General features: G+C 43.1%; 1 protein-coding gene across 1 annotated transcript in view; it reads left to right on the top strand.

Moving 5' to 3' along the window:
* Susd1 (sushi domain containing 1) overlaps window positions 1–25,607 on the top strand; it is a 126,651-nt gene that overhangs the window by 26,013 nt on the left and 75,031 nt on the right. Inside the window, exons 4-6 of the mRNA XM_036179627.1 lie at window positions 2,273–2,425; window positions 3,024–3,203; window positions 22,967–23,146. Coding sequence (XP_036035520.1) covers window positions 2,273–2,425; window positions 3,024–3,203; window positions 22,967–23,146 — 513 coding nt within the window. The remainder of the gene's footprint in view (window positions 1–2,272; window positions 2,426–3,023; window positions 3,204–22,966; window positions 23,147–25,607) is intronic.

Genomic DNA, 25,607 nt, shown 5'->3' with positions numbered 1-25,607 from the left:
TTCATCACTGACCTGTGTCTCCAGCTCCACTCTTTATTTCTTTTAATGTCAGGGATCAAACTACATTCCAACTCTGAAAAATAACATGTAAGAAAGAAAGGGAAGAACCAGTGACTCCCTTCATCACACCACACACACACACACACACACACACACACACACACACACACACAAACACGCGCGCGCACACATGTCATACATATGGGCTGGAAAGCCATGCTTGCCTGTTCCTAGCATTTTTTTTTTTTAACTGTTCAGTAACTTGTTTTATACCAAGAACTTCAGTTTAGATCTTTTATTTCTTCAGTTTAGATCTTTTATTTGATTTATTATTAATGTTTGTCACTTTGGAGATCAAATTCAGGGCCTTGTGCATGCCAGGCAAGTGTCTCACCACTTTGTAAACATTTAGGGTTTTTTTTTCTTTAATTTTTGAGACAGGATCTCACTACCCTTGGCTGGCCTAGAACTCACTCTGTAGACCAGGCTGGCCTCAAATGCATAGAGATCCACCTGCCTCTGCCTCCTGAGTACTGGGTTTAAAAGTGTGTGACACTATGTTTGGATTTTTAAAATTTACCTATTTTTATTTCTTTGCATTGTGTGCACATGCGCACGTGTGTGCACACATGTGCTTGCCTGTGTCTATGTGCACCACGTATATGTAGTGCCCCCAGAAGCCAGACAAGAACATCCTTGGATCCCCTGGAACTAGTTACAGTATTTGTGAGCCACCTGATGTGGCTGCTTAGAACTGAGCTCAGGTCCTCTGCAAGAGCTGCAAGCATTCTTGACCACTTCCTAGTCTCTCCAGAACTTTTGGTTTTTTAAGACAGGGTCTTGCATTCTAGCTAGTCCAAGCTGACCTCAAACTTAGGAGCTTTTTAGCCCAGCCTCCCAAGTACTGGGCTTCTGGCACTCACTACCATGCCCAGCTCATTGTAGATATAAGCTTACTTTGAAAGCATCCTTATTTTGCAGGAACTAAAGTTTTTGTTATTGTTTGCTTGTTTATAGTGCTGTAGATTTTACCCAGGTCCTCATGCACACTAGGTAAAAGCTCCACTACTGGGCTTCATCCCAACCCTACGGTTGGTTTTATTTGAGACAGAATCTCATTTCACAGTCCAGGCTGTCCTAAAACTCATGCCCCCTACCTCAGCTTCACATGTGCTGGAATTACAGGTGCATCGTGTGTATGCCTGGCACTTATGGAAGCCAGCAGACAGTGTTGACTCCCCGGGACGGGAGCTAGAGATGATTGTGAGCTGCCATGTGGATGCTGGGAAAGGTCCTCTGGAAAAGCAGCCAGTGCTCTTCACTGCTGAGCCATCTCTCCAGCCCTAGTTTTTAATTTTTAAAATTACTTTTTTAATGTAATGTAATATGTGTGCATGTGTATGTGTACATGCACACATGCCACAGCACACAAATGGCGGCTTCTCTCTCCTACCATGTGGATCTCGGGGATCAAACTGAAGTTGTTAGGCGCCTTTACCTGCTGAGCCATTCCGTTGGCCTGCATAGGTTTTTTTTGAAGAAGCATGATAGATAGACAGATGTGTGTGTGTGTGTGTGTGTGTGTGTGTGTGTGTGTGTGTGTGCATATATGTGAGCCTGAAATCAACACTGAGTGTCTTCCCCAGGTTCTCTTCACCTTGGTTTTTGAGACAGGATCTCTCACCAAACCTGGAGTTAATGATGTGCTAGATTGATTGGCCAGCGAGTCCCACTGATCCTTTGTCTTCACTCCCCAGAGCTGGGATAATGGGTCTCCGGATATACCTGGCTTTTATGGGTGCTGGGGGCTGAACTCAGTTCTTCATGCCTGTGTGTCGAGGACATGACTTAAGGGTTTCTCCTACCACTAAGTGCTTTGTTGAGTGTGTGTGTGTGTGTGTGTGTGTGTGTGTGCGCGCGCGCATGCGCGCGTGCTGGGCCTTGAAACAAGGACCTTATTTATGTTGGGCAGGCATTCTGCCACTGAGCTACACCCTGAGCCCTCTAATGTAGTTTTGTTTTTGAGTCTCATTTTGGGGATTTTTTTTTACTTGTCAACACACTGACAAGTATTTATTATTGAACATTTCCTATGCTTTCAATGTCTTTGGTATGAAGAATTTACACGAAGAACCTATAAGGAACAAAATAAAATTACAATACAATGGCAAACAAGTGTATGCATTTACTGGGGTTGATGGACAGTGTAAAAAGGTGACTGACACAATGTGTTTTTTCTCCTCCCTTTTTATATTTTGGGATGGGTCTTAAGACATAGACGAATGTGATGTTCCTGGCCTGTGCAGGCATGGAGGTCAGTGTGTCAATACTCCTGGGAGCTTTGAATGCCACTGCATGGAAGGATACTTGGCAAAGAATGGTCCTGAGCCTTTCCAACCAAGCACAGACGGCACATTATGCACAGGTAGGTGTCTGCCAGAGATGCAGCATCTGAAGGTGAGATCTGGTGGGTGTTATCTTCTCATGTTCCAGTGTTTATAGATCTGCAGTGGAGACATGAGTAGACATCGCTCCCGTATTTTTATGAAATAAAATAAATGGCCTAATCAAAATAGAGTCATGTTTAAAAAAAAGCCAACTTTAAGTGTTAATAAACTTTATCAATTCACAGATATTTTGTTATTAACTCTTGCCTGTTAGGTCTGGTAAGTGCCCAGCATCTCAAAAGTGACCTTGAAAATTAAGAAAGTGCATCTAATTTAAGGGCGTTTGCGATCAGATTTTTACTTCGTTGGGCAAGGCGTCTCTTTAGTGAGCATGAGTCAGGATTGATTGCTGATTCTTTCTGTTTTGTGCATGTGTGGATGCTTTTGTGTATGGAGGGCCAGAAGAGCAATAAGGACAATCATTGGAAATGTGCTCAGAAGCCTCATGGAAATGAATCTGTGTTTTTCTTAAAATAGGGCCTGGGGGTGAGAGGCACTGGGTATGGGTAGAGAGATGGTGGATTCTGAAAACTTGTGCTCATAAAGTAAAGAAGTTGACATGGTTTTGTTTTTTAGAAGTAGACTGTGGCACCCCTCCTGAAGTCCCTGGTGGCTACATCACAGGAAATTACAGCTCCACACTGGGTGGGCAGGTCCATTATGGCTGCAAAGAAGGGTTTCTCAGGGTCTCAGGAGATTCAGTTTCCCGCTGCACGGCCCTGGGCATGTGGGAATCTCCGAAGTTACATTGCCAAGGTGGGTTTTCAAAAGCCTTAGCCTCCTGGCTATAGTGTCCTGAGGTGGTTTTTTTTTTTTTTTTTTTTTTCCCAGTTTCCCTTTGGGATAGTAAATGTGTTTAATAAATATAACAGGTCATATTTGTTTCTGGCAGGTTTTTATTTGGTTCTCTAGTATTTTCAGGGTCTGTGTCTTGTCTGTATTGTTCTGTATTTATATTCTATTTCAGGGTCTTGACTAGTGTTTCCAGAATGAAAACCTAAGTAGTGGGGTTAACATTGAATGTTTTAATTTTATTTTTTACTTGTTTGGAAATGATTTTAGTGTTTCAACATGAATTCAGCTTTTTTTTTTTTGTTTTGTTTTGTTTTTGGTTTTTTCGAGACAGGGTTTCTCTGTGTAGTTTTGGTGCCTCTCCTGGATCTCGCTCTGTAGACCAGGCTGGCCTCGAACTCACAGAGATCCACCTGGCTCTGCCTCCCAAGTGCTGAGATTAAAGGCATGTGCCATCACTGCCTGGCATGAATTTAGCTTTTTAAAAAAATGTAAAACTACCTTTATTTATGTGTGTATATGTATATATAAATGTGTGTGTGTGTGTGTGTGTGTGTGTGTGTGTGTGTGTGTGTGTGTGTAGGTCAGAAAATAACTTGATAGAGTCAGTTCTCTCCTTCCATCATGTGAGTCCCACGGATCTAACTCATTGTCATCAGGCTTGGAAATAAGTGCCTTTTACCCACTGAGCCATGTCACTGGCCATGATCTCAGTTTTTTGATGTATGTGTATTTATGTGCTGTACATAGCACTATGTGCCAAGTGCATTCTAGTCAAATTCCCGGAAATGAGAAGATCCCTGTGAATGGACGAGAAGGCTGCCCTCTCTGGGCACCAAGAGATGAAGTTGTTTAAGGACACACAAGCAGGGGTAGAAGCCAGAGATGCCAGTTTGAGAGGCTGGGTTTTCAGTTACTCTCATTTGCTTTTCTGTTTACTATTGTGGTTACTTTTCTACTTTTTACTTTCTCTGTCTTCAGTGATTTCCATTTTAACAGTTCCATATAACCTTGAGGAAATGTCCATCCATGTTCCTTTTACTATGTTTTAATCAGACACTAGCTATTTATCATGTCTTTTACGCATGTATGAAGGTAACTACACACATTTTCTTTTAATCAGTAATGTGAGTTTCACTAATATGTTTTTCTGATAATGATTAGTATTGTTAGGATGAATTATTTTGAGGCTTTGGCTTCTCATTTTAATCAGGATTGTATTTGCTAAATATTACTTAGAATTCTTCACTGATACTCAAAGGGTGCCATTTTTGTTATATTTAGTATCAATGACATTCTGAATTTAAAAATACCAAAGCATTTTTTCCTTGCTCTGTAGAATTTTTAAAGATTTGGGAGATTTCATTTGGAAAGCCATCTGGATGTGACACTTTTGGGCACATTTTAGCCCCTGAAGTATTTTAAAAACTCCAATCCAAAGGATCATGTGTATGGGCAACAATCCTGATTATTTTATGTCTTAGATACTTTCTAGATTGAAGGGACTTTTGATATAACAAAAAAAGGTAATTGTCATAGTTAATACTGATTGTCAGTGGACAGGATCTAGAGTCACCAAGGAGACGAGATTGCAGGCATATCTGTGAGGGGTATCCCTAGGTTAGGGTAATTGAAGAGAGAGGAGCACATTCCCTAGGCTGGGGTCCTGGGCTGTATTCAGAAGGGGAGCACTCACTGAGCATCAGCATCCATCTCTTTCCTTCCTGGCTATGGATACAGTAGGAGCAGCTGGCCCCTCCTGCTGTCAGGCCTTCCGCTGGATAGACTGTGTCCCTTCCAACTGTGAGACAAAATAAATCCTCTCTGTCGACTGTTTTTTCACAGCCAGAAAAGCATTGATTATAGCAATGATGGAAAAGGGAAAATCTCAATTTTCTTTGAATTTACTGCACAGCTAAGAAGTAGTGTTGTATGGGACTAAATTAATCTTGCTACTGTTCTACTTGTTGGGGTTTTAAACACATGTAGATACTTTCTTACCATGCTCAGAGTGAAGAAGTTATGAGGGTACATTTTAGTTCTCAGATTATCTTTCAATGGATCAATTAAGATAGAACACAAAATAAATGTGCTTTGGCAACAAAGGAAGCAGTCCATTGAGGGAAGAGAACCGACTGAATGAGAGGAGTTACAGATGATTTGCAGAATGAGTTATTAAAATTAGTCACCTAACAAGGGGTTAGTATCTAGAATATACAAGGAACTTGAACCACTCAGTAGAAAAAGTAATTCAGTTAAAGAACAGGCCAATTGGGGCTGGAGAGATGGCTCAGCAGTTAAGAGCACGAAGTGCTCTTACAAAGGCTCCGAATTCAGTTCCCAGTATCCACATGAAGTGACTCACAATAGCCTATGACTCTAGCTAGCTCCAGGGAATCCCACGTGGCTCCTTGTGGATACTTGTACACACACACCCCCATATACATAATTAAAAACAATAATACAATCAATGTTTTTAGAAGAATGGGCAAATGATCTACTAGACTTTTCTCAAAAGAATGCATTCAGCTGTATGGGAAAAAAGTTCAGTATCACTAATCAGAGAAATGCAAATCGATTTCCACAGTCTTGCCATCTTACTCCATTATCTGGCCATTATCTAAAAGACAATAAAGAAAAAATACCAAATGCAGGGAGGGTGAGGAAGATGGGGGACTTTTGATGGGAATGTCAATTAGTGCAGCCATTATAGAAAATGCTAAGGAGGTTCCTTAGAAACTACAAATAGAACTGCCACATGGCCTAGCTTGCCCACTCCTGGGCATATGCCCAAAGGAGATGAAGTCAGTGAATCAGAGACACCTGCATGGGCTTCCCAGCACAGCCACTGCTCCCAGTCAAGGTGATCAAGGTGTAGTCAACCTCGGTGTCCATCAGTAAATGAACAGTGTTTCTGTCCATATGTACAGCAAACTATGAGAGTCATAGGAAGACAGGAATCTTGTCATTTGTACCAACATGGAAGGACAGGAAATGTACCAGGCACAGAAAGCCAAACACTGCATGATCTCACTTACATGTTGAATCTGAAAAGTTGATCTTGGGCCAGTGAGATGGCTCAGCAGGTAAAGGTGCTTACCACCGAGCCAGACAACCTGATCTTGACCTCTAAGGCCCACATGGTGGAAAGAGAGAGCCTACTCCTTCAAGTAGTCTTCTGACTTCCACAGGGGTGTCATGGCACACACCTACACACACATACACACACATACACACACACACACATCCCTCTATATATACACACACACACACCTATATATACATACCTATAAACAAACACTTCTACACACACACCTATACATACACCTATGTACACACACACCTATATACACACCCACCTATACACAAACACTCTGACACATATACCTATACATATACACAGCTACACACACATACCTACACATGCCCCCCACACCTACAACATATACCTACACACACATCTGTATACACACACTTATATACACACCCACACACACGCACACATACACTAAAAGCCTTGACATAAAAAAAGTTGTAAGATTAAGCCAGGTGTGGTGGCACATGCCTTTAAACCCAGCAGAGCCAGGAGGATCTCTGTGAGTTTGAAGCCAGCCTGGTCTACATAGTGAGGTGCAGGAGAGCCAGGGCTGTGTAAAGAGATCCTGTTTCAAAACCAACCAACCAACAAACAATGTCCACCATCATGCCTGGTGTGTGTGTGTGTGTGTGTGTGTGTTAGGGTGACAGATATCAGCCCCAGGTAACATTCTTCAGGAGCCATCCACTTTAAAAAAAAAAAATTCAGGATCTCTCATTGGGACCTGGGACTTGTGGTGAGCCCTAGATATCTATCCATCTCTGTCTTTCCAGCATGGGGATCACAAGTGCTCACTACCATGTCCTGGGGAGCAAACTCAGGCCCTGTGTGCATAGCAAGTGCTTTGCTGGCTGAGCCACCTTGCATAGTTTACAAGAATTCTTTAAACATTTCCAGTTTTCCTCGAGGTGGGGGGTGGTTAATAATTTTTTTTAAATAAACAGGATAAAGGAATTCAAAGGTTCCATCACAAGGAATGGCTAAATGTTTAAGGATATGGGAATGTTAACTACTCTAACTGGACCATGACACATTGTGTGTATATATATATATCAAGTTATCAGTCTGTACTCCACTAGCAAATATGGTTAGTGGTTGTGTTGGCTAGTCTCATTTCAACTTGACACACAAACTGTCTAAAAGAGGGAACCTCAACTGAGAAAATGCCTCCACAGGATCCAGCTGCAGGGCATTTTCTTAATTAGTGATTGATGGGGAGGGCCCAGCCCATTGTGAGTGGTTCCATCCCTGGGCTGGGGGTCCTGGGTTCTATAAGAAAGCAGGCTGAATAAGCCAGGGGAAGCAAGCCAGTAAGCAGCATCCCTCCATGGCCTCTGCCTCAACTCCTGCCTCTGATTCCTGCCCTGTTGGAGTTCCTGTCCTGACTTCCTTCTACAGTGAACATATGGAAGCATTTGCCAATTAACCCTTCTTCTCTTGGAGTTGCTTTGGCTGTGGTGTTTCATCACAACAATTGTAACCTTAACTAAGACACAGGTCAAGCAAAAAGAAGAAAATAACATAGCAAATTGTATGTATAAAATCTGGGACTTAGCTGGGTGGAGGTTGCATGCACCTTTAATCCCAACACCCAGGAGGCTGAGGTGGACGGATCTTTCTGAGTTCCAGGCTGGCCTAGTCTAACAGAGTAGAATTCTAGAACAGCCAGGGTTACACAGAGAAACCCTATTTCAAGGGGGAAAAAATCCCAAACCTGGGGCTCATCTAGAGGACTGTGTGTTGCAGTTGTCTGGACTGAGAGCAAAGGAGGGTAATTTAGGGAGGGAGCCTCTTCCGTTCCCCCAGGGCATCGTTATTTAAAGGATCATGCTCCTGTTTCCCTCCTCCTCTCCTGTGTCACCACATGGCCCCAGCTTCACACGCACCGCCTCTTCTGCTCCCCTTGAAGAAGCACCTCTTCTTATTTACCCTTCAGCTCCTCTTGGCTCCCAAATCTGGGCCATGTACCAGTCGACACTGTATTTTTAGCCGTGTTCTAAAGCTACAGGAATTGGGAATCCCACCAAACACACCCTGAAACTGTGAACTTGGCTGCTATGGAGCAGGGTGCTTGTGAAGGCGACCGCTGTGTGACAGGCTGTGGCTTTTGGGGTTGGCGATGGGCTTCCCTTATCAGAGGAGTAGTTGATGGGTGGCAATTGTCATCTGGTCACCTGTATCTCCTGGAGCAGGGCCTGAAGTATGGAGACCTCCATTCCTTTGGACTTGAAATGGTAATATGTAGCTGGAAGTTTTTCTGATCCCATCTGGCCCCACAGTCCTGTGTTTTTCTGGTACTGCCCAGCCCAGTAGTCTCACAGCTGCTTATAAAATAATCACTCAGAGGCTTAATATTCATTGCAAGTGATATGGCCTATGGCTCAGGCTTCTTGCTAGGTAGCTCTTATAACTTAACCCATAACTATAATCTATGGATCACCACGTGTTCCGTGGCTTTACCTGCACCTCATTAAATGTTGCTCCTTGGACAGCGGTCTGCTCTGCCTCTGCCTTTCTCCTTCCTGTCTCTCTCGGATTTCCTATCTGGCTATAACCTGACTCACCATAGGCCAGAGCAGCTTCTTTATTAACCAATCATAGCAACAGATATTCACAGTGTACAGAAAGACATCCCACAACAGTAATAGGATGTGAGGTCTGAAAGCCTTCCTATGGCAGCTCCTGTGGTCCCCCTTCCCAGTTAGGTGACAGTGTATTGAAATGCCTGTCACACATTTCCACGAACTCAATGGAAAGGGAGAATTGCCTGCCTAAAACTTCCATAAGTCTTGTTATTTTTTATTCTTCAGAGAACATACAAGCTGTCAGGGGCAGGTTAAAGAACTTACAGTTTTGAATTTAACCAAGTGATGAGCAGAGGGGCAGGGGTTATTCTAACTGGGCTCCTAGTTAGGGTTTTGTTGGTGGACTTTTCTTTCCCTCCTACCAGTTCCCAAATAACTGACATGGATCTTCATATTAATTATAAATGCTTGGCTAATATCTCAGGCTTGTTACTAGCTAACTCTTACATTTTTAATTAACCCATATTTTTACCTACGCTCTACCACATGGCTTGGTACCTTTTCTCAGCCTCTCTTGCTCCTTCTTCCCAGCATTTTCAGTTTGCTCTTCCACCTAACCAGTCCAGCTATTGGCCAGTCAGCTTCTTTATTAAACCAATCACAGCAACAGTGTAAAGGAATATTCCACAGGTTTCTATTGCTGTGATGAAACCATGACCAAAAGCAAGCTGGAGAGGAGAGGGTTTATTTGGCTTATGCTTCCACAACACTGTTCATCACTGAGGGAAGTCAGGACAGGAACTCAAGCAGGGCAGGACCCTGGAGGCAGGAGCTGATGCAGAGGCCATGGAGGGGTGCTTCTTACTGGCTTGCTCCTCATGGCTTGTTCAGCCTGCTTTCTTACAGAATCCAGGACAGGGATGGCACCACCTATAGTGGGGTGGGCCGGCCCTCCCACATCAATAACTAATTAAGAAAATGCCCTACAGGCTTGCCTACAGCCGGATCATGTGGAGGCAGTTTCCCCAATTGAGGTTCCCTTCTCTTTGATGACCATATTATGCCAAGTTGACATAAAAGTAGCCAGCACACTGGGTCATCATTAACCACCAATCTAAAGTCTGGGATTACCACTGTATGTGCTGGATACTGGGACTAAGGAAGTCTTGAGTGATGCTCAAGTGTACCAGCGTCTGTCCTGTTGGGGACAGATAGGAGTGTTATGTAGGGAGAAGCACTGGGAGGTTGGGGAGAACAGGGATGGAATGGTGTTGTGGAGACTTTGTGCAGTGTGCCGAGTGCTGTCTGCCCTCCTGTACAAGATCTGGTGAGGAATGGTGAATGTGGACAGACCAGCTTCGGGTTGGGGAGCATGTCTTGCAGATCTTCTCCTCTCCTTTACAGGACCTAACCATCTATCCTTTCAGGATGGGACTTCTCACCATCAGTGTGTCTAACACTGAGGATGTAGTCTAGTGGTATAGTGCTTGTCTTGCATGCACGAGGCCCTGGGTTCAAGCCCTAGTACTGGGATGAAAAAAATAGATTTGGGACAATCACTTTCTTTTTTTTTTAAATGTGGATAAGCAGGAGGTGTGGTGGTGCGAGCCTATAACCCTGACAGGTGGGGGCTGAGGCTAGCTTGAGCTACCTAGTGAGACCCTGCCTCCAAACAAAGACCCATTTCTACGTTTGCTCTGTCCTCTCCAGTGCCTTCTCCACATTGCAACAAAAAAAGGACCTTGTAAAGTATAAGTCGTATAAGTATAAGTCGTATGATTATTTTCTCTACTTAAGAGTGTTGTGGGATTGGGGATTTAACTCAGTGGTAGAGTGCTTGCCTAGCTAGTGCAAGGCCCAGGGTTCGATCCTCAGCTCCAAAAAAAAAAAAAAAAAGTGTTGCAACTTCTACATGACCACTGAATTTAGAAAGAAATCCACCTCCTAACTGTGGCCTCTGAATGTGCATTCATTCTGGTTACTCTCTTCCCATTCTCTCCCATCTCCCTCCCATTCCTGTCAGAGTGGAGAATTTCCTTTCTGGAGTCCTGTCTTATCCTGATAAAGTTCACCAAAGTTTGAAAAAGGTCTTATACACATCAGTGCATCTGCATAACAGGTGGCGGGTTAGCTCACCTGTGTGGCTGCCTCTGCGTCCTGAGTGCTGATGGCTATGTGGAAAGAATTGTCTTTGTGTGTGAGATTTGATGATCCTGCTATTGCCCAGGCTGTCCTTGAACTCCTGTGCCTCCTGAGTAGCTGCAGCTACAGGCCTGCCCCACTGCTTTGGGCTTCAGACTTAGCATGGAAAGTTCTCTAGTTGAATGATGGTACCAAGCAGGGATGCAGGAAGATACATGCACATCGGGTGTCTATGACCCGTGCTGAGGTGATGGGAAGTTTAGTTCATTTAGAATGTATTTCCTGGTATCTTACCATATACTATTAAAAAAAACATTTTAATAAGCTATATTGCCTTTCTTCCTTTTCAAACCATTTAAAGATGTTTTGGATAAGTAGGCGTGGTTAAAATATGACTGTAGTTTGGATTCCCCTGACTGTGCCAAATGAGCTATGGCTTTGCTAAGAAAATGAAATGGGCTTGGGAGACTGGGAGACCTTCGTGGCTTGTGGATTAGCTACTTGCTCTCTAAACTTGTCTCCCTGTGTAGAAGGGATAAGATGCATCTCATTCCATACATTTTTCCCTTTTAACACCCTATGAGCTTCGATGAGAGAGTTGCTGCTGGATTAGTGTTGTACTCATAAACCAGAGGGCCATTCTCTGCCTGTGTGTCTGTGTGTGTGTGTGTGTGTGTGTGTGTGTGTGTGTGTGTGTGTGTGTGTGTGTGTGTGTGTGTGTGTGTGTGGTGTGCCTTTGTATATGTGTGTCCCATATGTGTATACACATGTCTATGAAGGCTCAAGGTTGAGGTTAGGTGTCCCTCTTGATTGCTGTCACGGAACCCAGAGCTGGCTGTTTAGACAAGTGTGCTTAGCTGGCTTGCTCTGGGATTCCTGGCTTGCCTGGGGGGGGGGCACCACTTTTCCCTGGACTTTTATGCAGGTTCTGGAGATCCAGGCTCTTGAACCACCTTCCTAGCCAGCCTCAGGTCAGAGTCTTATTGGAAACTGAGGCTGGCCTAAAATTCAGAGGTGGCCTCCATATATAGCTGGTTTCAAAGTCCCTATTTTTTGGCTTTAGCCTTCTAATTGCTGGGGTTACAGGTGTGTGCCACCGCAGCTGGCTTTATTTTGAACCAAAATTGGAAATCTACATTTTCTATCATAGAGTGGATGTATGTGAAATTCAGGACTCTTTTTTTTTTTTAAACAGTGTCTCCCTATATAGCCTTGGCTATCCTGGAACTCACTCTGTAGACCAGGCTGGCCTCGAACTCACAGAGATCCTCCTGCCTCTGCCTCCCGAGAGCTGGGATTAAAGGCGTGTGCCACCACTGCCTGGTTAGATGTGAAATTCCTCAATCTTCACCTTACTTCAGTTATTTGTTGTTAATCCAGAGGGTCTGTTTGCAGCTGGAACGTTAAGATGAAGGGCTCTGATGTTATCTTTTGAGAAGAGAAACACCCACACAGCAGCCTGAAAACCTTAAACATGATTAACACCTCGACAAACAGAAGATCTTGACAGGCATGCAGATAACCCCCAGTCCCTCCTAACACTCACGCTTCACCACCCTGTCACCTCCCCCGAAGCCTCTCAAGTGTTCAGTGTTAGCTGTTTCCAAACTAGACACTAGCTATTGACAGCGTGTGCCATTGCGTGAAATGAAAAATTTTCTTCCAAGAGAGCTCTGTCTATGAGCATGAGCTGGAGAAAATATATTGTTTGTCAGGGCTAAAGCTGATAGAAGACTTCAGATTGATTACAAAATACATCAAAAAGTAATTTTTGTCTTCCTCCTGCCTTAAGGGCAAGTGGCCTTGTGGGTACTAATGAGCTCATTAGCTTAGTTGGAGCAGCTAATAAGCTACTGTGCCCAGGGAGCATCATGGCAGAGAATAATTCTTCCATTTTCCTCTAATAGTTACAATAGCATTTCCTAAATCCAACTGAGTCTGCCCCAGACTGAGACATTATATCCCAACCCCCAACCCAGTGACTAATACATGTAGTGGCCAAACAGCCCTGCAGGGAGGGTCTAAGGACATTTAGGCGAAGTCAGAAGGTGCTAGACCATGTATGAATGTCCGTTGCAGATTCCAGATTTTAGGTTCCTTCCTTTGGCCGTGTTATATGCGTGTGAACATAACCAGGTCAATGCCCTCAACAGTGTTTGGAACTCACACATCTGCAGGGGATATTTAAAAATATAGGGTGGTAGGCACAGCCCCCAATGTCTAGGAATTGTGTTGGATTATCTGATTCAAAATACAAGGGTAGTGTAGATCCTGGGGCCAGTCTGCCTAAACCACCTGGGCCCTTGCATGCCCCACATGCCACTGCTCTCCAGGTGCCTTCTGAACTGTTGATTTGATCCTGAGCATGATAGATTCATCTCTATTTATTGCTGGAGAAAAATAAAAACTGACTTGAGTGTGATTTTTCTTTTCAGTTTGCACACTTGTTTCTGCTCTTTTGTAGAGTTTTACTCGTACTTATTTTTCTGGGAAGATTTTGTTTTGGGGAGGAGTTGGAATCAGTAGTGGGATGGCTCTATTGTCCATTCTCCGGGGGTTGGAGGACACCTGCCACAATTTACAGTCACTCGTGGTCACTTTCTTGGCTTTCTTAGCTTATTATTTATTGATCTCTAAAGAGTCTTAGGTGAAGCCGTATATTACTCTGAGCTTCTGTTGTCCACCCCATCACTGTGCTAGTGTTTATAATAAACAGCGGCCACCGTGGGGGACACTGCAGGGCAGTCAGCTCTGATTAGATGCCATAAACTGCCTGTACCTTTCATCAAACAGATCTCCTACTGGACTATTTTCAGGGTAAGAAGATGATCACACCTCAAGATAAGACATAAAGTTCCACTACAGATGTGGTCTTTGGAACTTCCACAGTACATTCCCCCCTCCCCCCCGCTGAGGAGAGACCTATTTTGAAGTTGATTATTCAAATGAAACGGAAGACAGTGGGAGACGAAGGGAAAATTCCCAACCCTGTTTGTAATTAGTTGACTGTATTCCTAGTGCAGGTTGAGGCATCGTTACTTAATAATGTAATTAGCCAGAGAGACATGCGCTTTAATGAACAACCCCATGCATATGCCATGCAGATTTGTCCTCTTCATCTTTCTTTCCTTTGCATATAATCTGTTTTAATGTTTATTTCCTAGCCATGGTAGGGGCTTTGGAAGGCTTTAATATAGAAGTTTATCTTTATTACCTTTGTTGGACTGACTGTTAATAGGGGTAACCTTAAGCTTGTTGGGGATGCTTGTGGCATGACAGATCAAAGAAATAGTTCCATCCAAGTCCAGCTTGGCAAACCAGTGAGGTGTTTTTCCTGTTTCTTTTTCTTTCTGAGCAAAATCAGAGGGGGAGGTGTTACATATAGGAGCATGGCTACGTCACAGAAAACCTTCCCCCAATGTAGGGGACAAGTCCTGAAAACTGAGTCCCACCTAACCTGCAGACCACTCCAGTGAAAATTCTGCTCTCACAGCACTGCCCTGTTTATGTGAGCCTGGGCAGGGGCCTCCTGAGTCATCTTGTCAGTCTCCTTCCTCCCTCTAGGAGGCAGTGTTTCAGTTAGGAGGAAATGGTGACCAGCTCTGGTGGAGAAGTCTGTATGGCTGGGAGGTCTGATCCCAACACTCTTTTGCTCTGGGAAATTTCTCAGAGACAAGGTTGGCCTGGGAGGTTGCCATAGATAGAGTCCTTGTTGTCTGATCTGAATGCATCTTCATGTGACTTCAGCTCAAGTGTTAACTCCCCTATCAAGTCTGTCCTAATCAGGGCCTGTATGAACCCGTTGTTTGGTGCCTGGATTTAAAGATCTCCCCTTCTCTTCCTGACCCATCATCTCTTTTCAGATAGTCTTCCTGCTGTTTTTAAATCCTTTAAAAAAAAAATAGAGATTGCACTTCTGAGGGAAACTATAAGGTACTTTCTGAGAATGGCTTACATCACTTAACATGATGATCTGTAGTTCCAGGTGTTCCCCTGGATCCTACATAGTTTAGTTGTTTTTTAAGGCTGGATAATGTTCCATTGAATGTGTGAGTCTGTCTTTCTGTATGTGTTTATACCACACACAGACTGATTCTGTACTTGACCATTACAAATAGCTCATCAATAAATACAAACAAGTGTATATCTCTGTAACATTTTGACTTAGATTTCTTATAATATATGTACCTAGGAATGGTATAGCTAGATCATATGGTGTTCTGTTTTAACTTCTTGAGGAATGTCTGTACTTACTTCCGTGTTGGCTGTACTATGTTACACTCCTACCAATAGTGATTCCTCCCCCTGAACCCTAGTCAGCCCTTGTTGTTTGGGGCTATTTTATTTGATTGAGATGTTCTCTAGTTCTGCACATGACTGGATCATCCCTCGGGGCTTAATGAGAGAACTCCAGAGAGTTCAGACTATCCTTGATCTTCTGTTGGAAACTTCTTTTGTGTGCCATCACATTCTTGTACTTAATGTTTAACTTTTACCACAGTCTGAATTCATCTTATGATTTTTTTTTTGTCTATTGACCCACTAGGGTTCTGTGAGAGCGACAAGTTTGTCCAGGTGTTCACTGCTATAGTGACCAGCATGAACTAGTTACTCAATAAACAGGCACCCAATTGAACAAGTTAGCACAGACCACAAAAATGGAGGGAACTTTTATCACTCACAGCTCTATCAGTCATGGGGCATTAGTGCTTGAGAAAGAGTTTTCTAGGTCTGAGGGAGAAAGTGTTTCTGGAAGGGTAAGGATAAATGGAAGGGGAAATACTGGACAGTTTTAGAGATGGAGCAGCTCTTGAGTGAACTCTGGGACACCCCCTAATTACTCCTGTGACTTTGGATGTCTGTTTTCCACTTGAGACATCTCCATCTGTATATGGGAAAATGCTCCTTACTGTGGAGGATTACTCTGAGTGGTAATTATTTAGTCTTTGAGCACTGTTGGAATTCATGTGATGACTAAAGGTAATCATTCACACCATTATTTCATTCAGATTCCATTGCTGTGAGCTGTGATTCACACAGCAAGACACTGTCAAAACAAATAAACACACATAAACAAATACCAAACAAACCACCCCACAAGAAGAATCAAAACAACAAATACAAAAACAAAAATCTCACCCCAAATTCCAGCTGAGGATGCACATCAAAATCAGCTGCGTTTTGTAAAAATGTGGGTGTCTAAGACCTCTGCTGAGTACTTCGGATCCAGAAGAGTTCTCCCTGGATAGAGACAGTGGAAGCGCTTCTTCATACTAGCTGACAGTCCTCATGGCTGTAACAAAACGCCTGTCACAAACAACTCCAAGGGTGAATGGTTTGTGGTGAGGAGTAGAGTCCATCGTGGTGAGGAGTAGAGTCCATTGTGGTGAGGAGTAGAGTCCATCGTGGTGAGGAGGAAGGCAGGGTGATTGAAGAATCCGGGTTCATGGCAGTGAGAGCTTGTGAAGTAACTTGCTGTATCCGCAAAGGAGAGGAAGCACAGAGCTTGGCCTGGAGACAGGACCAGTCTGAAATTAGACCTCAAGATCTAGTAGCCCACATCACTCAGGAAGGGTGTATCCCAAAGTTTCTACAGCTTTCCAAAGCAGTACCACCAGCTAGGAACTAAGTCTTCAAACACCTGAGCCTATGAGAGACATGTCACATAGAACCATAAAATACTCTACTACTGGCCTCAATAGGCTCGTGGCCATAACAGAAGGAAACATACATTTAGCCCAACTCCAAAAGTCCCTGTAGTTTTAACAATTTCAACACTGGTCAAAAGTCTGCAATCTGAAGTCTTTTCTGAGCCATAGGCATAGTTTTGACTGTGAAGTCAAAACGTGTATATTCCCAGTATACACTGGCTCAGAGTAAATCTTCCCATCCCCAAAGGGAGGAATTGGATGATAACAAGGGAAGCCTAGACCAAAACAAGGCTGTAGCCCATCAGGGGAAGCACCGAGCTCCGAAGCTCCATGCCCAGTATCCAGGCTTGTAGTAGCATCATCTGGGACTCCAAGGACCTTGAGTAGCTTTGCCCCATGTAGCTCTGTTGCCTGAAGTACATGTGTCCTTTCTCTTGGGCCAGCTCTCCTTGGTACCTGAAGGCATCCTTGGCACACAGCACATTTCTGACATGTCTAACATAACCATCAACAGTTTTGTGCACAACCCACTCAGGAGCCCCATGTAGGGAATCCAACCCTGCCACACATTGCCTGGCCTCAGTGCCATTTTTTTCCCTGAAATCTTGCTGTAAGCCTCCATGACCCCATAGCCTTTCATTTTATGTACCTGCAGAACTAGCACCGAATTTCACTGTTAGTTGGAGATGTTCCTGGCTTTCATTTCCCACAACTGTAGTAGTCTCTGATGCCTGCCTGTCTGCCTGTAGGCAAAACATTTCCTGGGCTGTCCTGCTTGAGCAGGGGCAGGAAATCCTGCAAGCAGGGCTCTCTGCATGTGTACTCTTTTCTTCAGACAGTCTTTTAAAAGTATGGTTTAAAGTTAGCTTGCATTTTTACATTCTAAAGCCTTCGCTGGATGAGCTCTCCTGCTTCCACCAGAATGACCCATTAAGTGCTACTAACAGCAGTGGTTCTCAGCCTGTGGGTCGCGACCCCTTTGGGGGTCAAAAGACCCTTCACAGGAATTGCATATCAAATATCCCATATATCAGATATTTACATTACAATTTATAACATTGGCAAAATTACACTTATGAAGTACAACAAAATAATTTTATGGTTGGGGGTCACCATAACACGAGGAGCTGTATTAAAGGGTCGTAGCATTAGGAAGGGTGAGAACCACTGATTTATAGCATAATAAGGCTTCTCTAACCCAGAGCCCTAAATTCTTCAACATTTCTCCAATAAGTTGGTTCAGAAGTCCTGTTGTGGGAATTTAGCAGGGCATGAGATGCTTTCCTTTAGTGAGACATGTAAATTAGATTAGGGACCTTGGTATAAGGAAATACTTTGTGTAGCAATCAATAAATATGCCTTTGTACAGCTGTTTGGGGGTTCAGGCTGGACCTTCCTGCTGCCACGCAGGCCTTAAAATTTCATCTTGGAATGCCTGGCACCAATTCTTCATTAGTTACTCTTCTGGTTATCATGACAAAACAATGAACAGAGCAAGTTATGGGAAGAATGATTTATTTTAGCTTATAGTTCAAGGGAAATGGTCCTTTATGGTGGGAGAAGCATGGTGACTAATTCCATCCATGACAGCTCATGGCATACTTTATAATCTTAGAGGATTAGGAAGTAGAAGGGATTAGAAACAGGGCTAGGATACTGTCCTAGGCTTATGCCTAGCAGTATGTGTCTCCTAGTTTGGACTTACACTCAAGGAGTTCTGCAGTCTCCCAAAACAGTGCCATTGGCTAGAGAACAAATCTTCAAACATGGAGCCTATTGCACACAAAAGCCCTAATAGTCCACATGCATACTTTCATACATTCCCTATGCGATTCTTAGCGATAAGTGCTTAGAACAATGTGTTTCATCCAAATCACACAGTATTTCTTAATATCTTCTGCCAAGGGATTGTGCAACTTGAACGTCTCTGTAATGGGAACTCACAGAGCTGTAGGTACTGTCTGCCTTTGAATCTTCCTCTCTAGAGACCAAGCCAATTATTTCTCATCAATCTGGTAATTTTTTTTTTACTACAAATTATGAACTTGTAATCACAACTAAAGTCATCATGCTTTCCATTGCTCTTGAATATGTTTAAGATGGAAGCCAACCTTGTTGTCTTTTATAATCTTATTCTCTTCCAACCTACATTCCTCTAATAATTCAACTATCTATTGCTGGCTTCCTTTTCTAGCCTCACCACTGAGATCTTTAGGAGTCCATATTCAAGGTACACAAAGCTATATTTTCAACTTCAGTTCTTCATTGATATTTCAGTTTCTAGCCCTTTTCTGGTATTTCCTCTTCTGTTTGCTCTAGCTGAATCCTGGCTTAAACTAGAAATCTTGTATGCAAGTAACTTGGTAGTCTTAGAAAACATTAACTACTTGTTTGGTTGACTGCTCATGTACACACAAATAATACTGATGGCTGGCAATGTCTGGGGCCAGTAAAGGTTTGATGCTGGGAAAACACCATGAAGGCTGAGGGGTCTTATATTTGGTAAATGTGTATGAAAAGAGAACAGAGCCCTGTAAGCAAACATGGGACATAAGTAGATAGAGCCTGGACTTAATGAAACCACCACTTCATTCTGGTCCCATAACTGCTTGTGATTTGAGTTTGTGTTGAATGGAAGCTAAATTTCAGCCAGAATACTGAGGAGGTGAGCTGGGCTGTTGTATTTATCATAGATCTTTGGATAACTCTAACAACAACAGATGAGAACTCTGATCTAGGAAGCATCTCTTAGGGAAATAATTCTAGGTCCTACAACAAGCCCAGCATCCATAATGAGATAGAGAAGAGTAAGTTCCTTAGATCCAGGGGTTCTGTGTCAAGGACTTAAGAGAACTCCCTCTCCTTTTCTTTTTTGTAGTACTGGAGATTGAACCTAGGGCCTCGTGCATGCTAGGCAAGCATTCTACCACCGAGCTATACCCTTGTCCCACATTTTTTTTTTTTTTTTTTTTTTTTTTTTGAGACAGGGTTTCTCTGTGTTGTTTTGGTGCCTGTCCTGGATCTCATTCTGTAGACCAGGCTGATCTCGAACTCACAGAGATCTGCTTGGCTCTGCCTCCCGAGTGCTGGGATTAAAGGCATGTGACACCACTGCCCGGCTCCCTGTCCCACGTTTTACCTTTGATTTTGCAACAAGGTTTTACTGCATTTTCCCATCTGACCTTGAACTCACAGTGCAGCTCAGACAGCCCTTGGATTTACAATCTTCTTGCCTCAGCCTCCCAGGTAACTTGCCAGCTTATACCAGCATGCTTAGTGAGGCTACCTGTTCCTAAGGCCAGACATGGTTGATGGAGCTGTGGGAACATAATATATCATTTTGTTTTATTCTGAATGCTTTAGGCTCAGTAAGTGAACTTTTATTTTGAAGTTGTGGAAGTCAGGAATGGCAGCCTTTTCTGGCTTTCTACATATAAAGTAGAAAACTAAAAATCAAAATGAATAGCATAAGGGTTCCCATTTTCATTTTTTGGTGCAGCTGAGACTACTGGTTACATATGGAATTACTATATTTCTCCCTTACCCGTGCGTGCGTGCGTGCGTGTGTGCGTGTGTGTGTGTGTGTGTGTGTGTGTGTGTGTGTGTGTGCGCGCGCGCGCATTGAGAGTGAATGTATCCCAGGATGACTTTGAACTTTTATCATTCGTTTGTTTCTTAATTGATTGATTGATTGAGACAGTGTTTCTCAGTCTATCACTGGCTGGCCTGGAGCTCACTATGTCAACCAGGTTGGCCTTGAACTCACAGAAATTCTCCTGCCTCCGCCTCCCAAGTGCGAGGATTGAAAGCTGACCTTGAACTTCTGCCAGGGGTGCATGCAGCACCACTCTGTGTTTCGTGGTGTTGGGAAGGAGGATGGAACTTCAAGCATGCTTTTGAGGGTACTCTAGCCGCTGAGCTACGCTCCCCATCCTCTTAGGTTTACTGTCCTCCCTTGGATAGCATTGTACCTGTAAACGGCTCACTGTGGCAGATTTACCTTTACAAGCTCTCTAAGCCTCGCTGCTCAAGTTTTACTGAAAAACTTTGGAATTGTGTTTCTGTTAGTAATTTTTTTATGTTGCTCAACTTTTAAAATCTTTTAAGAATATTATTTCAAGTGGTCCAATTTAAATGGCTATAGAGATTTTATCTGTGAACCTTGTCAATTTCATTGTTTAACCATGTGTTTCCTAACACCTGTCTCCCCCTCCCCATTTCTTCTGATTTGTTTTCTTTTTCTTTTTTTTTCCAGAGCTGAGAACCGACCCCAGGGCCTTTTGCTTGCTAGGCAAGTGCTCTACCACTGAGCTAAATCCCCAACCACTATTTTTCTTTTTTTGTTTGTTTGTTCATTTGTTTTTCAAGACAGGCTTTCTCTGTGTAGCTTTGGCACTTTTCCTGGAACTCACTCTGTAGCCCAGGCTGGCCTCGAACTCACAGAATCTGCCTGCCTCTGCCTCCTGAGTGCTGGGATTACAGACATGCGCCACCACTGCCTGGCCTGATTTTTCTTATCAGGTTAGGTTACTTTTGATGTTTTTGGGGGATGGGAGGAAGGAACTATAAGAATCTGTTAACAGACAATAAGCAGTATTTTTAAAGTTCCTGTGTATTTTTTGAAACATTCATTATACAATCCATTGCTCAACATATGTATGTAATTAACTTTGGGATCAAGGAAAGGAAAACCATGCAAGAGAGACTTCTATGTATTTAGATGAAACCTGCTGTTTGACTCAGTACTATGCCTCTGTATCATGGACGTCTTTTCACACTGGTGTGTGAATCTTTCTAGTCTTTCTACGACTTACTCAGTAGCATTGTGGTTTATTTGCCTAATATTCTCTATCTTCTCTTGGGCCTCTTGTGGCCCAGGCTGGCTTTAAACTCCTATTCTTCTTGCCTTTCCCTCTGGGGTGCTGAGGTTATAGTCAGGACCACACCTAGCACCCAATTCTCGTTTGATAAACATTTGGATTGTTTCTGATGTTTCAATATTCAAGACAGAATTGCATACTCATTCATATTTATTTGCATGTTTTATCTTTTTTTTTCTGAAATGATTTCAAGAAGGGGGCCCCAAAAGGATGTTGGCAAAGTAGGCTTAGATCTGAAGGGTGAACCCCATCATTGAAGTCATGCCAATCAGTGAAATTTAAAGAAAAAAACTGAAAGAAAAAAAAAACAAAACTCAGAGGCCATGAACAAAGTCTGCAGCCATAGGGCAAGAGGAGGAGGGCTGAGGAATAATCTGTTCATTCAACCCAGATGTCTCTGGGTTTGGAGACAGTGTTTCACTCTGGGTTAGGGAGCCGGGGCTGCGCCTACCTCAGCTCCCTAAGTGCTGGCCTTACAAGTGTTTGGAGAGTCAGTATTTTATTAAATTGTTTTGAATTTTTGTCATAAAAGGTACACAGGATGTTTTTGAAAGTTAAAAGTATCTGAAGATGACTGCCTTGTGTTCTGAGGTCTGGTTTGGATGGACTGAGATGGTTACATCACACTTTTTCTTTTGCATCAAGTTCTGTGTAAATAGTCCACTAGCTTTTCAGGTTGTAGAAGAGGAACGTCACATCAGTTTAATACTTTCTGATCTGTCTCTCTGCAAGTGTCCCTTTCCCTTGAGAATTGCCAGTAAGTTGAATGTAGAAAGAGAAACACTTTCTGCATTGCTTTGCTTTAAGAACGTCAAGGATTTTGTAATATTTTATTTATATCCAGTTGACAACAGTTGCTGCAACGCACTCTCAAGAGTTACTGATTTGAAGATACATAGTAAAAAGTTCTACAGAACTTTAGAATGTAAGTGAGGGCGGTGATGGCACACGCCTTTAATCCCAGCACTCGGGAGGCAGAGCCAGGCGGATCCATGTGAGTTCAAGGCCAGCCTGGGCTACAAAGAGAGATCCAGGACTACAAGCACCAAAACTACACAGAGAAACCCTGTCTCAAAACAAACAAACAAACAAACAAACAAAACAAACAAAACAAACGGGCTCTAGAATGCAAATGAACCCCAAGGAGTATTATTTCATAGACAAGGAGCTCCATGAACAAGCCATCTCATAATTTGTCTCTTCTCTCTGTGTGCACGTTTGAAAATTTCATTAAATCCAGGCATACCAGTTTCCTGTACTTCTGAACAACCTTAATTTCATATAATTATATTTGAACTATTTGAAGGAGTTTGTGTTTTCTCTTTTCCCAGATGAATGGCCTCTGTCATCATGAAATGTTTATTTCTGAGCTCCTAATTGCAGGCATGGAAGTCAGGGCTCATCACAGGTGTCCTGTTGCCTCTCATTGCAGAGATCAGCTGTGGTAGCCCTCCTAAAGTCCAGAACGCCATCTTGGTGAGGAATTGCACCTCCAGCCTGGGCAGTGTGGCTCACTATGTCTGTCAGGAGGGCTTTGAGAGTTCCGGAGGGACGATCACTTCTGTTTGCACAGAGGAAGGCTCCTGGAGTGATGTCACTCATACATGCACAGGTACAGATTCCTGCCTGCTGGGCCTCTCCTACCTGGGACCTCAACAGTGGAAGAAGCGGGGAGTATGAAGCTACCTCCCTCTGGATTGTGCCTGCCTCTGCTGTTTACTTGGGTGGGCACTTGGCTTTAGATCTCTCAGCTTAATCTTGATGATTTAGAAGGTAGATTGGGAAAATAAGTTATATAGAGAATTTTATGCATTCATCTTTTAAAACACCATAATTCACTATGCTTCTTTGCTCTCTCTCCCTAGCCAGCTGAGAAAAATCTACTCTATGGAACCATTTTCTCATGACAGCTTTTCAGACAAAAGATGGCAAAATGCAAGGAGTTAAGTTTTATATAATTGTGTCAAAACACAAAATACACGTAAATGTATTATATTGATTCTTTTTCACTATGCAATTCATTGGTGTTATGTATATCCATAGTATTGTATAGCCAATCTCCAGGAATTTTTATCTTTTAAAACTGGAACTCCCCATAGACCCTGCACCCTTCCATTCTGCTTTCTATCTCGTAGGAATTTGACTACTTTAGGCATTCCATATAAGTTGAATCATATGGTATTTGAGTTGTTTTTTGTTTGTTTGTTTTTAGCTTGGCTTATTTCACTTAGCCTTTTTTTTTTTTTTGCTTTTTTAAGACAGGGTTTTTCTATGTGGCGCTGGCTGTCCTAGAACTTGATTTGTAGACCAGGCTGACCTCAAACTCATAGAGCTCCACCTGCCTCTGCCTCCCAAGTGCTGGGATTAAAGGTGTGCACCATCACTGTCTGGCTTTAGCATACTATTTTTAAGGTACACCAACAATGTAGGATATGCCATTTTCCTTACTTTTTAAAGGTGATAAATATTATATTCATCCACACATATATACATATGTGTATTATTTATGTTGATTATATTAATCTACGGTCTACAATGTGACTCATTACCTCTCCTCATACTGTATGTCTGACTTGCCTCTCTTTTCAGACTTCCTAACTCCGCCCAGAAGTCCCACTTATTCTCTCCTGCCTAGCTATTGGCCATTCAGCTCTTTATTAAACCAATCATAAGGTGACTTGGCAGAGACACATCTTCACAGTGTATGAAAAGATTATCCCCTAACAACACTATATCTTTAATTTATTTTTCTTTCTTTGTGTGTGCATATTTATGCAGGCGTATTTGTACATGTGTGTGCAGGTGTGCATGGAGACCAGCAGTCAACCTCAAATGTTGTTTCTCAGGACCTATCCACCATATTATTATGTTTTTGAGACAGGGTCTCTCTTTGGCTCAGAGATCACCAATTAGAATAATCTGACTGGCCAGTGAACCCCAGGGATTTGTCTGTGTTTGTCTTCTTAGCACTAGACTACAAGAGTGCCCTGCTTTCTTATGGGAGTTCTGGGTGTCTGCCTTAGGTCCTCACACTTGTATGGAAAACACCTCATGGACTGAGTCATTTCCCCACCCCTGAGAGAGAGAAATTTGAGGATATCTATCCTACCTATCCATTCATCCCAAAGAGATCTATTTACTGTGCATTATGTGTGAAGTACTAATTTTTAAAGATGTACAGTGTGGTAGAAGAATCAGACCTCTCCTCAAGGAAATGCATGCTCATATGTCCTTGTAATATTTTGTAAAGAAATTCAAACCAGCATAGACTGCTGAAATCTGTGGGTAAAGAATCCTTGGAGTAGACAGAAAATCCTTACATTTAGCTATCTCCATCATCAATACAAAAGATGTAGGCTAGAGAGTGGGGAGAAAACAGAAGATGAGAACCCAGAGATCTGGGCGAGCTTGTTTTGGAGATGTCTGGCTGGCTGACCAGAGAAGCAAGGCAAAGCTTGTAGCAAAGACCAAGGACTTCCGGGCCCGGTCTTCTGGTTTCTCTAAGAGCAAACTGAACTAGACTGATGGTCCCTGTCACATCTCTATCAGCACCTCCAAGATTTATCTGGAGGGTAAGGCAGCTTTCTCCAGGGACTCCTCCCCAGGAATGGCTTGGAGAGAGAGCTGGGTAGAGCCATGGCCTCTTCGCCGGTTGCCCTGCTGCTCAAGGCCCTCTGCTGCCACCATTCAGAATTCAGTGGGGGCACAGGGATTAGTCACTACATGAAAAACCAGGGGATCAGCATGGAGCACAGTAAGCTATTAATTAGCTGGTCCTTGCACAGCACTTTGAAGAACAAACATGTTATGTAACCGCTAATTATAATTACTGTCCTCAGCCTTCCACCTTTCACTAAGTCTGTGGCTCCAGCTGCAGCTCTTCCGTGGGCTTCTGCAAGCTTTGATTTGAGGAGAGAAAAAGGCATTCTCCCCGGGAGCGAGGCTCTTTCTGTGAGGAGGCTTGTGTGCCCTCCATCAAGATTGGCAGCTAAATTCGATTTTCACAGATAAAGGGAGTGATTTACATGCTGATTAATTCGTGGAAGGGGAGGCTGGCGAAGCTTCTGGAAAAG

Source organism: Onychomys torridus, chromosome 2 (genome assembly GCF_903995425.1).
Source record: "Onychomys torridus chromosome 2, mOncTor1.1, whole genome shotgun sequence".
NCBI classification, from domain to species: domain Eukaryota; kingdom Metazoa; phylum Chordata; class Mammalia; order Rodentia; family Cricetidae; genus Onychomys; species Onychomys torridus.
Note: the sequence above shows the minus strand (reverse complement) of the source record. Positions and strands in the feature narration are given on the sequence as shown.